The sequence below is a fragment of the Bufo gargarizans genome, chromosome 3, assembly GCF_014858855.1.
Source record: "Bufo gargarizans isolate SCDJY-AF-19 chromosome 3, ASM1485885v1, whole genome shotgun sequence".
Lineage (NCBI taxonomy): Eukaryota > Metazoa > Chordata > Amphibia > Anura > Bufonidae > Bufo > Bufo gargarizans.
The window spans coordinates 421,280,665-421,293,029 of NC_058082.1; the positions used below are offsets into that span (position 1 = coordinate 421,280,665).

Consider the following 12,365-nt stretch of genomic DNA (forward strand, 5'->3'; position numbering starts at 1 on the left):
TTACAACAAGGACAATCCTGAACCTATGGTTCCAACTATTCGGTGAATCGGTAACTATAATCATGGACATTTGAATGGTTCAACACATTACCCCTTGCAGCCTAACTCTAGCCATTAGGTCTCATTCCTAGGAGTACTCCGGTTATTTAGGTTTGTGCGTGAGCTCCGCACATATACAGGTCCTTCTCAAAAAATTTGCATATTGTGATAAAGTTCATTATTTCCTGTAATGTACTGATAAACATTAGACTTTCATATATTTTAGATTCACTTACACACCAACTGAAGTAGTTCAAGCCTTTTATTGTTTTAATATTGATGATTTTGGCATACAGCTCATGAAAACCCAAATTTCCCATCTCAAAAAATTAGCATATTTCATCCGACCAATAAAAGAAAAGTGTTTTTAATACAAAAAAAGTCAACCTTCAAATAATTATGTTCAGTTATGCACTCAATACTTGGTCGGGAATCCTTTTGCAAAAATGACTGCTTCAATGCGGCTGTGGCATGGAGGCAATCAGCCTGTGGCACTGCTGAGGTGTTATGGAGACCCAGGATGCTTCGATAGCGGCCTTAAGCTCATCCAGAGTGTTGGGTCTTGTGTCTCTCAACTTTCTCTTCCTAATATCCCACAGATTCTCTATGGGGTTCAGGTCAGGAGAGTTGGCAGGCCAATTGAGCACAGTAATACCATGGTCAGTAAGCCATTTACCAGTGGTTTTGGCACTGTGAGCAGGTGCCAGGTCGTGCTGAAAAATGACATCTTCATCTCCATAAAGCTTTTCAGCAGATGGAAGCATGAAGTGCTCCAAAATCTCCTGATAGCTAGCTGCATTGACCCTGCCCTTGATAAAACACAGTGGACCAACACCAGCAGCTGACATGGCACCCCAGACCATCACTGACTGTGGGTACTTGACACTGGACTTCAGGCATTTTGGCATTTCCCTCTCCCCAGTCTTCCTCCAGACTCTGGCACCTTGTTTTCCGAATGACATGCAACAGTCCAGTGCTGCTTCTCTGTAGCCCAGGTCAGGCGCTGCTGCCGCTGTTTCTGGTTCAAAAGTGGCTTGACCTGGGGAATGCGGCACCTGTAGCCCATTTCCTGCACACGCCTGTACACGGGGGCTCTGGATGTTTCTACTCCAGACTCAGTCCACTGCTTCCGCAGGTCCCCCAAGGTCTGGAATCGGTCCTTCTCCACAATCTTCCTCAGGGTCCGGTCACCTCTTCTCGTTGTGCAGCGTTTTCTGCCACACTTTTTCCTTCCCACAGACTTCCCACTGAGGTGCCTTGATACAGCACTCTGGGAACAGCCTATTCGTTCAGAAATTTCTTTCTGTGTCTTACCCTCTTGCTTGAGGGTGTCAATGATGGCCTTCTGGACAGCAGTCAGGTCGGCAGTCTTACCCATGATTGCGGTTTTGAGTAGTGAACCAGGCTGTGAGTTTTTAAAAGCCTCAGGAATCTTTTGCAGGTGTTTAGAGTTAATTAGTTGATTCAGATGATTAGGTTCATTGCTCGTTTAGAGAACCTTTTCATGATATGCTAATTTTTTGAGATAGGAATTTGGGGTTTTCACGAGCTGTATGCCAAAATCATCAATATTTAAAACAATAAAAGGCTTGAACTACTTCAGTTGGTGTGTAATGAATCTCAAATATATGAAAGTCTAATGTTTATCAGTACATTACAGAAAATAATGAACTTTATCACAATATGCTAATTTTTTTAGAAGGACCTGTATACCTATTTACGTATTTGTTTATGTATGTATGCTGATACTGACACCAAATCTTATTATTGATTTAGTGTATTAATACATTTTACGCAAAAATACTGTGAGCCAGCCTGCATTATTATTATTGATTTATCCCTCTTTTATAGCTGGTAACTGAAAGGCTGAGCTCCAGTAGTTTGCTGGTGGAGCCTTTTCTAATTATTTGATACTAGTTTTACCCACACCAATATAGTATGTCCATTTCTCACCCAGACATGGATGGGTGAAGCCCAGACAAGCTGCTGCACCCTAACGGCTCACATGGTAGGGTTATAACCAACTGAGGCCCTTACATAACACTTCTCATCACACCATGGAATCTAGGCCTGTGTGTCTCATCTCCCAGATTATTATGCTTTTAATTGGGGCATGCCACAGGCAATGGGAGAAGAACAATTAATATTAAAAGGGTTTTCCAAGATTTTTTTTTTTACCGATTACCTATTCTTTGGATATGCCATCAGTATCTGATCTGTGAGGGTCTGACACGATCAGCTGTTTTGAGAAGGCACCGATGCTCCTGTGAGCGCTATGGCCTTCTTGCAGCTTTCCAAGCACAGCGTTGCACACTATATAGCGGATGTGCTTGGTATCGCGCTCAACCTCATTCACTTCAATGGGGCTGAGCTGCTCCTAGGCTATGTGATAAACGAACATATATTCACTTGCCTAGGAATAGGAAAAGCTGTGAGAAAGCCATGGCGCTCACTGGATGCCTGGGGTCTCCCTAAAGGGAACCTGCCATCTTCAATTTAGCTATTAAACTTATCCTTTCTAAATCTTTGTGTTTCCCCAGTTATATAAATCACAGTTAGAATTAAGGCTACTTTCACACTCGCGTTCGGAGCGGATCCGTGTGGTATCTGTACAGACGGATCCGCTCCTATAATGCAAACGATGGTATCCATTCAGAACGGAACCGTTTGCATTATATTTCAGAAAAAAGTCTAAGTGTAATTTGTATTCAGACTGATCTGTCCAGACTTTACATTGAAAGTCAATGGGGGGGGGGGGGGGGGGGGCGGATCCGTTTGAAAATTGCACCATATTGTGTCACCTTCAAACAGATCCGCCCCCATTGACTTCCATTGTAACTCTGGACGGATCAGTTTGCCTCCGCACGGCCAGACGAGAAGAGTCATATCTTCCCGGAGTCAAGCTCCTCAGAAACGCCCCATATCGATGTTATCTCGCGCATGCGCATTATTCTTATCATTGAAAACGAGGTTGCATCGCTGCGAAGCAGGAACTAACGCGCCGCTATCTACTATCGCTGGGGGACCGGATAGTTGGGAACATTTTAGCATGTTGTGGCGTGAGGGGACATACACTGAGCCATCTGATTGTTCCAAGAAATGTGCGCAATTTCAGATGCGATTTCGAGCGAAGATGCAGAACATTGTCCGTCAATCAAAATCTAGGGGGAGGGAAATAGGCGCTGATGGTGTGAAGGGAAGGAATAAAATATGCTAATGAGTATAACGGCGGGAAAGTTTTAGGGGGCAATATATTAGGATATGGGGATCCAGAGAAGGTTATGGATGGATCGCTGGAAACTCTCATAGTAGACCAGATTTAAGGTACCTTTAGTTTAATATGTAAAAACATGGTGACAGGTTCCCTTTAAGGGCCCCATAAAGGCAAATCTGTGTGTCCCCCCTTCCCTCTGGATAGACCATTATCTGATTCCTGGGGGTCTGACAGCCAGCTTCTTGCAGCTTTGCCTAGGCCAGTGATATCACGTTCAGTCACGCAGCCTTGCCACAGCTCTGCCCCCCATCGTAGTGAATGAGGCTGAGCTGCAATACCAAGCACTGCCACTGTACGGTGCTGTGCTTGGCAAGCTGAGAGAAGGCAGTGGCGCTACTGTGCATGCCGATGCCTTCTAAAACAGCTGATCAGCAAGGATCCTGGTTGTCAGACCCCCACAGATCAGATACTGAGGATATCGAATGGAAGGTCTGGTGGTGTCCCTGCATGATGTCACAAGATGGGGCTGCACTAGTGCACGTGGAGTGGGCGCGCTAGGTAGCTAGTAGAGTGGTGTGCAGGAGATGTCTTGGGCTGGCAGAGATACCAATGCCATGTAGTTTAGGAAAAATACCGCAATAACACAGCAACCTGCTGAAGACCAGAAGGGCGGTTTGTAAACCAACGGGCACACACACTGAGGAAACCACAATCATTATGGGAAAAAATAAAAATAAAAAAAACACAAACACAGTACAGTACAGCTTTATCACTATGTAATGCATTCAGACAATTTACAAAACTGCACAAAAAAAAAAAAAAAAGTCAGAAAAGAGCAGCAGAGTCTTTTTTCTGCCATCCAGAATACTTCCACCAGGTGGCTGGGCATGCCATGTACAGAGTGGGCACATACACATTTGCTGGAAGAGGCTGAATGGGTTATTGAACTAAACTGTACCATACAAGAGACGACTCACACTTAATTTTCTGTGACAGTGGAATATAATTACTTTGCCTTGGAATAAGAGGAGGAAAAAATGATACATTGATTTTCATACAAAAATAGTGCTTAGTACTACCTCTGTAAAATGGTTCTGTGCGGATCACATCCAGTAACAAGATGGCAGGAAAAACGGTACACTCCCCCCACTCCAAAAAATATATACTGCATTTATCCAACTATATACAGTCCACACATAAAACAGGAAGTGTATACAAATGAGGTCTCTCTCACTTAGCCCTACATTTCACATGTTAGCATTTATGCCATTTTTCTGTATCAGTCACATTTTTACTACCAAGGGCCAACACCTATAGCACAGCGGTGTGCCACCTAAAAGTTGCTGTTGTCTCACTTTTTGTTTTAGTACCATAGATTGACCTGCAAACATATTACAGTTTATATAGAATCTGCATTGATGACCTATCCGAAAAATAGGTAATGAATATCAGATGGGTATGGTCCGAGTCCCAGCACCCCCACCGATTAGCTGCTGGACTCTTCTTCCTCACACCCATCAGTCAAATGGCTGTTCTGCAGGTCTGTCCTATTCAAGGGAATTGGGCTGACCTGCAATACCAAGCACTGCCACTATATAATCTATGGCGCTGTGGCCTTTTCAAACAGCTGATCAGGGGAATTGCCAGGAGTAAGACCGCCATCGATCGGATATTAACCACTTATCCTGAGGATAGGAAAACCTGTTTCAATGCTGAATAAACGACAAAAAATAATTTGCTTATCTTGTACTGATCACACAGGTCTTGATTACAAAACGTCCTATCATTTTGTTTCTAGAGATCCCATGCAGACTGTGCTTCTCAATGGAAACCAACAGCAAGCCAATGTGTAATCCTGCGGTCTAATGCCTTCTTCCATTTGTCCCCTACTTTGCTTTAAATACAAGTTAAAGGGGCGCGCCAGGATTTAACAATTGATGTCTGATCCACAATGGACGAAGCGGTGCATTTCTGACGCTGGAGCTACCCCGAACAGCTAACCACCAGGACTGGAGTGTCTGACCCCCCCCCCAACGATCGGATATTGATCAGGTATCCTAGATAGGTCATCAATTGTTAAAACCTGGAGAACCCCTTTTGCTATCTGCTACCATGGAGATGCATAGTGGCTGTAGAAACAAAATGAAAATAAAATTGAAAATTCAAATTGTTTGTGAAGATGTGAACTCCCAAAGAGATCTGTACACGAGTGATAAACTGGAAAAAAAAAATTAAATTATTATTCCATTAACCCATTTTAAGCTAAATAGTTCTGGCAAAGGAACAGCTTGCCGGAGTCAATCACATCCGGCATAGCCGGAAACTGCGACAGCACTGCCGGGGCCCATTAAATATAATGGGACCTTGCGTCCATTGATTTTCTTATTTTTTTTATTTAGTTATGCCATTCTGACACAGAAAAAGATATTGACCAGAAAACCCCTTTAAACCTATTTTTCAGTAGTGACTGATGATCCAGAGGTCAGCAAAACTCCTCCCAATATGGTAATCACAATAAGACCTTGGATGAATGACACCAAGATCACTGATCTCGCAGGACAAAGTCTGTGCTGACCAGTGAGAAGTCAGTCCCTACTAGTGGAACATGGCTAAAATGTCACTCTTAAATCCAACCTCACAATTTTATATAACTAGGATACAGATATTTTAATGATTATCTTTAGTTGTTAATAAATAAAACCCATGTCCCATGGTTATAATATACTCTACAGTGACCAACTCATTGTCTGTGCCCCCTACAGTGCAGCAAGACTATATTCAACACCAACCTTTGAATTCCATGTTGGCAGCATCCTCCAGGAGTTGCTCCCTCATGCTGTTCAGAGTTTCTACAATCATGTCCTTCAGTTCTTCTTGTTTGCGATCAGAGATTCGCATGAGAGATTCGTAAAGCTCACTCTCCTTCTGGCGGGTGTATTCTAGTCTCTTAGGAGTAATCTGAAGATCTCTCCTCATGTCGAAAGCCTTATTGATAAACAAGTCTAAGCAACGACTGTGCACCATATTAAGGACCATTGCTGCATCAACTAGGTGCATCTGCAGCACTTGCCGGGAGAAACTGCCGATTTGACGCAACTTCTCAAACTGTTCAACCAGAACATTTGGGGCTGGACTACCAGACCCTGCAGCTCCACAGCTACATAAACCTCTTTTCAGAAAGCCAAGTTCTGTCAACTGCTCGTGTAGTGCTGAGCGCCCACCATCTGAGCTACTTATCAGTTTGTCCTTAGGAGTTGTTCGAATAAAGAAGATGGGAACTTTATACTTTGTCTTAAGATCAGTAAGCTCCTCTTCATCCTGCGTAGATAGGCGGTCCTCACTTATGGTATATACAACCACTGACTGCACATGGTCAATATAATCTTCCAGGGTAGTGGCTGCAGGTTGAGATCCACGACAAGGAGAAACCACAATGTCAACATCCTGTTGGATAACAAAGAAAAGTTCATGAGAAATGTGGAGATACAGAAGAAGGCCTGGTGGCTTCTACTAGTTCCGAACACCTCTGTTTCATCTTTACTACCAAGAACGTAACCTTTAAAGGGGTTTTCCAGGATTACTATAGATTTGCTCATGTAGCTGCTTACCTGATGTACATCTTCCCTATGCTTTTTTTCCCCAATTTGGGTTCTCCTGACCCATTTTCCCCATTCAAAGTGGCTGTACTTTGATGAATATCTGCTACTGACTATATGGATGTAGTCTGCGTACAATGAGAACACTGGATTAAACCCTTGGGTGATGTGGAATTGTTTTTGGAGTACTCCACCCAGCACCTCAAACCCTCAATGGCGTGCAAGAGCCATCTGCCTCTAAACCCATACTATGTATCTAAAGAATGAAAACAAAACAATGGCAACAAATGATGCAAGAAAAAAAAAAAAGGAAGTGGTTCTTTCCTCATTTAGAAGGTCAGCAGCAAAATAAACGGAATGCAATCAACTTATCTGTCTTCTACATCTTGCTGGATTCCCAAGCTAAAGTGATGGTGAACAAACGCCAGCTTCACAAAAGCCACCAATACTTGGCTCAATGGTTGTTGCCATCAATCAGCTTAAAAAAAAAAAAAAAAAAATCTTCAAGCCTCATTTCTGAAATTGTTAGAAGATGGAAAGCACCAAACGGTCATATTTCCACCTAGATTCTGCCCCACTGTAACAGAAATCCTAACCAGGAGCAGATCACTCTGTTTTACAGACAACGCTGCATCAACATGAAACATGTCTACTACACTGTTGGTAAGGCTAGGGCTACATGACATTTGCTTTTTTTTTATGACTATGCATTGGCGTATGACGTCAAATTTAGCAAGTGTCTTATTATTTGAAAAGTTGCAGTTAGTAAATCTGACATCGATCTATGACCTAATGAAAACCGGCACTCTACACCTGGTAATAACTCTTAAAGCATAATGTAGACAGATTGATGGATAAAAATATGCATTCATTAATTATCTATATCGATAATATAGGAAAGGGTTTCGTTTAGAGGGTAATATTCAGCCACTTTTGTAAAAATTGATGGAAAAAATAGGAAATAATGAAAAGGGAAATAATAAAGTAAGAATAAAATGTACAATGAAAGAGTGGGAGTGCAAATGGAGCAATGTGGTGGTCGTATAGCGGTAATTACCATCTTCAATAGTTCTTTGGCACTCTGGTGGGTAGATGTCCCCCACCAGAGTGCCAACAAACTATTGAAGGTGGTAATTACCGCAATACGACCACCGCATTGCTCCATTTGCACTCCCATTGTACATTTTATTCTTACTTTTTAATAATTCCTATTTTTTCCTTCAATTTTTTTACGAAAGTGGTTATTATTACCAATCATTGCTGAATATTACCCTCTAAACCAAACCCTTTCCTATATTATCGATATAGATAATTAATAAATGCATAATTTTATCCATCAATCTGTCTACGTTATCACCAGGTGTAGAGTGCCGGTTTTCATTATACATCTTTATTGCATACTTTCCTCCTCAATCAAACCTAGAGCACCTAGGCATTGTACTGGCCAGGTGAGCCACCAGCAACCCGCTTTTTCCTTCATCGATCTACGACCACTTTTCAAAACTGGAATGAGTGATGTAAAAAAAAAAAAAAAAAAAAAAAAAAAGGGGGAAAAAGTGTGCACAAAAGTTTTTGCGCAAAGAAGTGCAAAAAGTAAAAAAAAAAAAAAATATTCTGTGACATTTTGAACCCTGGAGTTCTGGAGTGTGGGGACTGATACATTTCCCCTCAACAAGCACGAATGTCAGCCACAGACTCCAAAGGGTTAAAAAAATAATAATAATCTGCAGGCAGTATTTGCCCGTTTCTCCCCCTTTCTACTCTGCAACAGTCTGCCTGCACCTTCTTTGTAAATGACAAAGCCCAAATCCGAAAGACTTGTGTTTACTGGTGCCTGCAGACACAGCTCAACATAAAAGCTGCACAAGGCTGGTTGCAGTATCGGAAAGCGATTGCGCCACTTTATAACTTCCCAAAAGGAAATTCATCTTCTATGCCGGGGGAAGGGGAGGGAGGGGATTGCATGAGAGCGAGAGATGGGACAGATGAGTCAGACTCAGGACCGTTATACAAAGGAGGAAGCCAGAGCTCAAAAACAAAAAAAAAAAAAAAAAAAGGGAGAAGCAAAGTAGCATGAAAAGCAACGAGAGAACGCAGAAATAACAGTTCTGAGCAAGACGTTTGCTGAGTTTATTGGAAAAATACATTCACTGGGAACTCTTCCAGGACATCAGCCCTCGAACATGAGGTGTTTACCTGACTGGAAACACTCTGTATGTACTCATGTAACAGCGCATGGACACCAGTTTTACACTAGTCTGCTGGCTGACATACCGCTAGATGGCGACCGCAAGATCGCACTGTGACATGACGAGTAATGACTGCAAATGTAGTCACTAAACATGTCAGCCATTAAACATCCAAACTGCTGAATTTTTGGTTACAGATCACACAGAATTTAAAGCAAGCCGTGCATGATAAAAATGTCTTTAGGTCGCCTGAACTCGTTTACTTTTTTTTTTTTTTTCTGCGCACAATCCCATGTGGAAAAACTCTGCAAAACTGCTGTCCGGATTTCTAAATCCTCAGCATGTCAATTATGTTTGTGGTTTTAGTTGCAGATTTCACCTTTTTCAAATGAGGGGATTGATTCATTTTTCCATCACATTATACATTGCTCGTTTCCATGGTTACGACTAGGTATCTCCGATTATCGGAAGTACCAATATTATCGGCTGATATTCAGGATTTTGTACATCATCGGTATAAGCATCTAACCTTGCAGATATATCGATAATGCGTATAAAGCGAATACTAGTGAGCACTTCCATTATGGAAGCACGCACTAGTATGCATCGGGTGCCAGGAGCAGGGAAGAAGCGCAGCAAGCGCTTCTGATACTCACCCTCCCTGGTCGTCTTTGATGTGGCGCATGCTGCACTGTCCTGACCCGATACAGCATTAGGACGTAGTGCGCGCACTATGACCTGACACTGCACGCTGTCAGGTGACAGAGCAGCGCGGGCTGGAGAACACAGGGGAGCGAGACACTGGACCCGGAGATGAAGAGGAGCCGCGGCGCAGGAGAGGTGAGGAGCTTTTTATTTTATTCATCTGAGCTCTGATAGGGGTTAATAATGTCAGTGAGGAGGGGGATGGTGTGGAAATTGGCATTTGGCACTAGTATAAATGTCAATTATAAATGAATAAAGCCCTTAGTTGGTAGTCAATTTATAATATACTAGTGTCAAATGCAAATTTCCACCACCTCAGTGACTACCAACTAATATATATTATGAGATCTAAAAAATATCGCTATAAATTATCAGCTCTCCGTCTGAAAGATCACAGATTATCGGTTTCGGCTCTAAGAAAAAAAATAAAAAAAATATCGGTCGATCCCTAGTTACAACCACCCTGCAATCAATCCAGCAGCAGTGGCCGTGCTCGTAGAAAAAGCACCAGAATATGTGCACTTACACGGTCCTAGCCACTAGAGCACTGTTCCCCAACTCCAGTCCTCAGGGCCCACCTACCAGTCATGATTTGAGAATATCCCACAGAATGAATGCCTGAGGAAAGTCCTGATGCATGGACACTAATTCTATCACCTGCTCAATACTAAGGAAATCCTGAAAAAAACATGACCAGCAAGTGGGCCCTGAGGACTGGAGTTGAGGAACCCTGCACTAGAGAGGCCAGCGCTTTTTCCTATAGTGTACAAGCACGGCCACCTCTGCTGGATTGCCAGGTGGTCGTAACCATGGAAATGAGCAATGTATAATATGATGGAAAAATGAACCAAGACAACAAAGGAAGCAACATGGACAATCACAATACATTAGTAAGTGCCTTGTATTAACTTTCTCTACAAAATCAATGCCATTAGCGGAAGTGAGACAACCCCGACAATGTATACACAGTGTATCTACCCGAATTCCACAGTAGCAAAATCCAGACCAAATGGGGTAGATTTTACGTGGAATTCAGTCATTGTATTGCAAAAGTTGAAACCCACAATATACGGTAAATGCACATGTATCGGAACATTCCGTCTGGTCATTCCAGGTAGATTTAGGCTTCTAGGTTATGCCAACTAGGCAAAGCCACAAGGATTTTAAATCTGCAGTACTTCAATTTAGGACTCATGTGTGCCCCGTGCTTGTATTGCGGACCCTTATACAGCGGGTCCGCAATGTACAGGCGCCGGCCCTGTGCACTCCTCATCAAGGATGGGGACCCGCCAGATATGGAGCAGTGCATGTCCTAATTTTGTGCAGTGCGGACTGTCTCTTGCGGTCACGGACCCAGTCGAGTCAATGGGTCTGCATGCGCAAACGGCGTGCACACACTGTGCATGAGCCCTTATGCTGCAGATTTCCACAACGGAGTTCACCTCTTCCCATGTTAACCTAACTAATTCTGCTCTGGAATCTGCCTTGTGCGATTTTTCAGCATGCTCAAAATCAAGGGAGAGGAGCCGTCAGGACTAGAAGTACTTCTCCTAGGACAGCGATGGCCAACCTCTGGCACTGCAGCTGTGGTGAAACTACAACTACCAGCATGCTCCATTCATTTCTATGGAGTTCTGAGAACAGCCAAGCAAGTGTGAATCTTGGGAGTTGTAGTTTTACCACAGCTGGAGTGCCAGAGGTTAGCCATCACAGGCTTAGGAGTTCCCATTTCAAAAGGAGACCAGCACTGGACAGGCATGGGAGAGTACACTTCAATGCAGCTAAACACTCAGGGAGAGGCGCTAATTTTCACACATTTTCCGCACCAGAAATGACTCCAAGCAGCCTCCTATTAATTTCAATGGGAAGCAACCATGTTGATATCACGCCAGAAAAGAAGCAGCATGCCCTATCTTGGCACGGAATCCATGCTAAATCTTCAACTGAAATTAATGGAAAGCAGGGGGGGGGGGGGGGGGGGGAAACAAAAAAAACAAACAAAAAAAAAACCCTTACTGTTTTATGTACACGAGAAGTAAATGCAGGTTTTGCACAAAAACACGTGTAAAAAAAATAAAATAAAATTAAAATTAAAAAAAGAAGGTTCCAGCTTGTTCTAGAGCAGGAGGAGCTGAGAAGATTGATATGTTGTTCTAGGGGTCAAGATTCTGTAAAACTTTTAATTTATACATCAACATTTCAGTTGTTTTAGCTTTTAAAGTCAAAGAGGTGGTCCTAATATCAGTCTGCTCAGCTCCTCCTGATCTATACCAGGTTGCCCGACGCTCAGACACCATGTTCAACGTGACAGGTTCCCTTTAAACGAGTGCCTCTTCCTTCACTTACCACTCCTCATGCAGAAGACCTCACCACAGCTTCTTCATCTCTTCATCACCGTCCTCCCCTTCAGTGGTCACATGATGGTGATATCATCGCAGGTCCTTCTCAACCACCTGTTTTAATGGTCACATGACCTGTGAGTTCACCATAGGTCCTTTAGCTCTTCCAGTGCTGGAACATTATTTTTTTTTTTTCCCCTTTGGGCAAAGGACAATTGGGCCGCAAAAAATTACTCTGTATCTGTATGTCCACATGGCTGTTCCACAAAAAATAAAATAAATA

General features: G+C 42.9%; 1 protein-coding gene across 1 annotated transcript in view; it reads right to left on the minus strand.

Moving 5' to 3' along the window:
* DSTYK (dual serine/threonine and tyrosine protein kinase) overlaps window positions 1-12,365 on the minus strand; it is a 91,034-nt gene that overhangs the window by 39,496 nt on the left and 39,173 nt on the right. Inside the window, exon 3 of the mRNA XM_044288416.1 lies at window positions 6,043-6,697. Coding sequence (XP_044144351.1) covers window positions 6,043-6,697 — 655 coding nt within the window. The remainder of the gene's footprint in view (window positions 1-6,042; window positions 6,698-12,365) is intronic.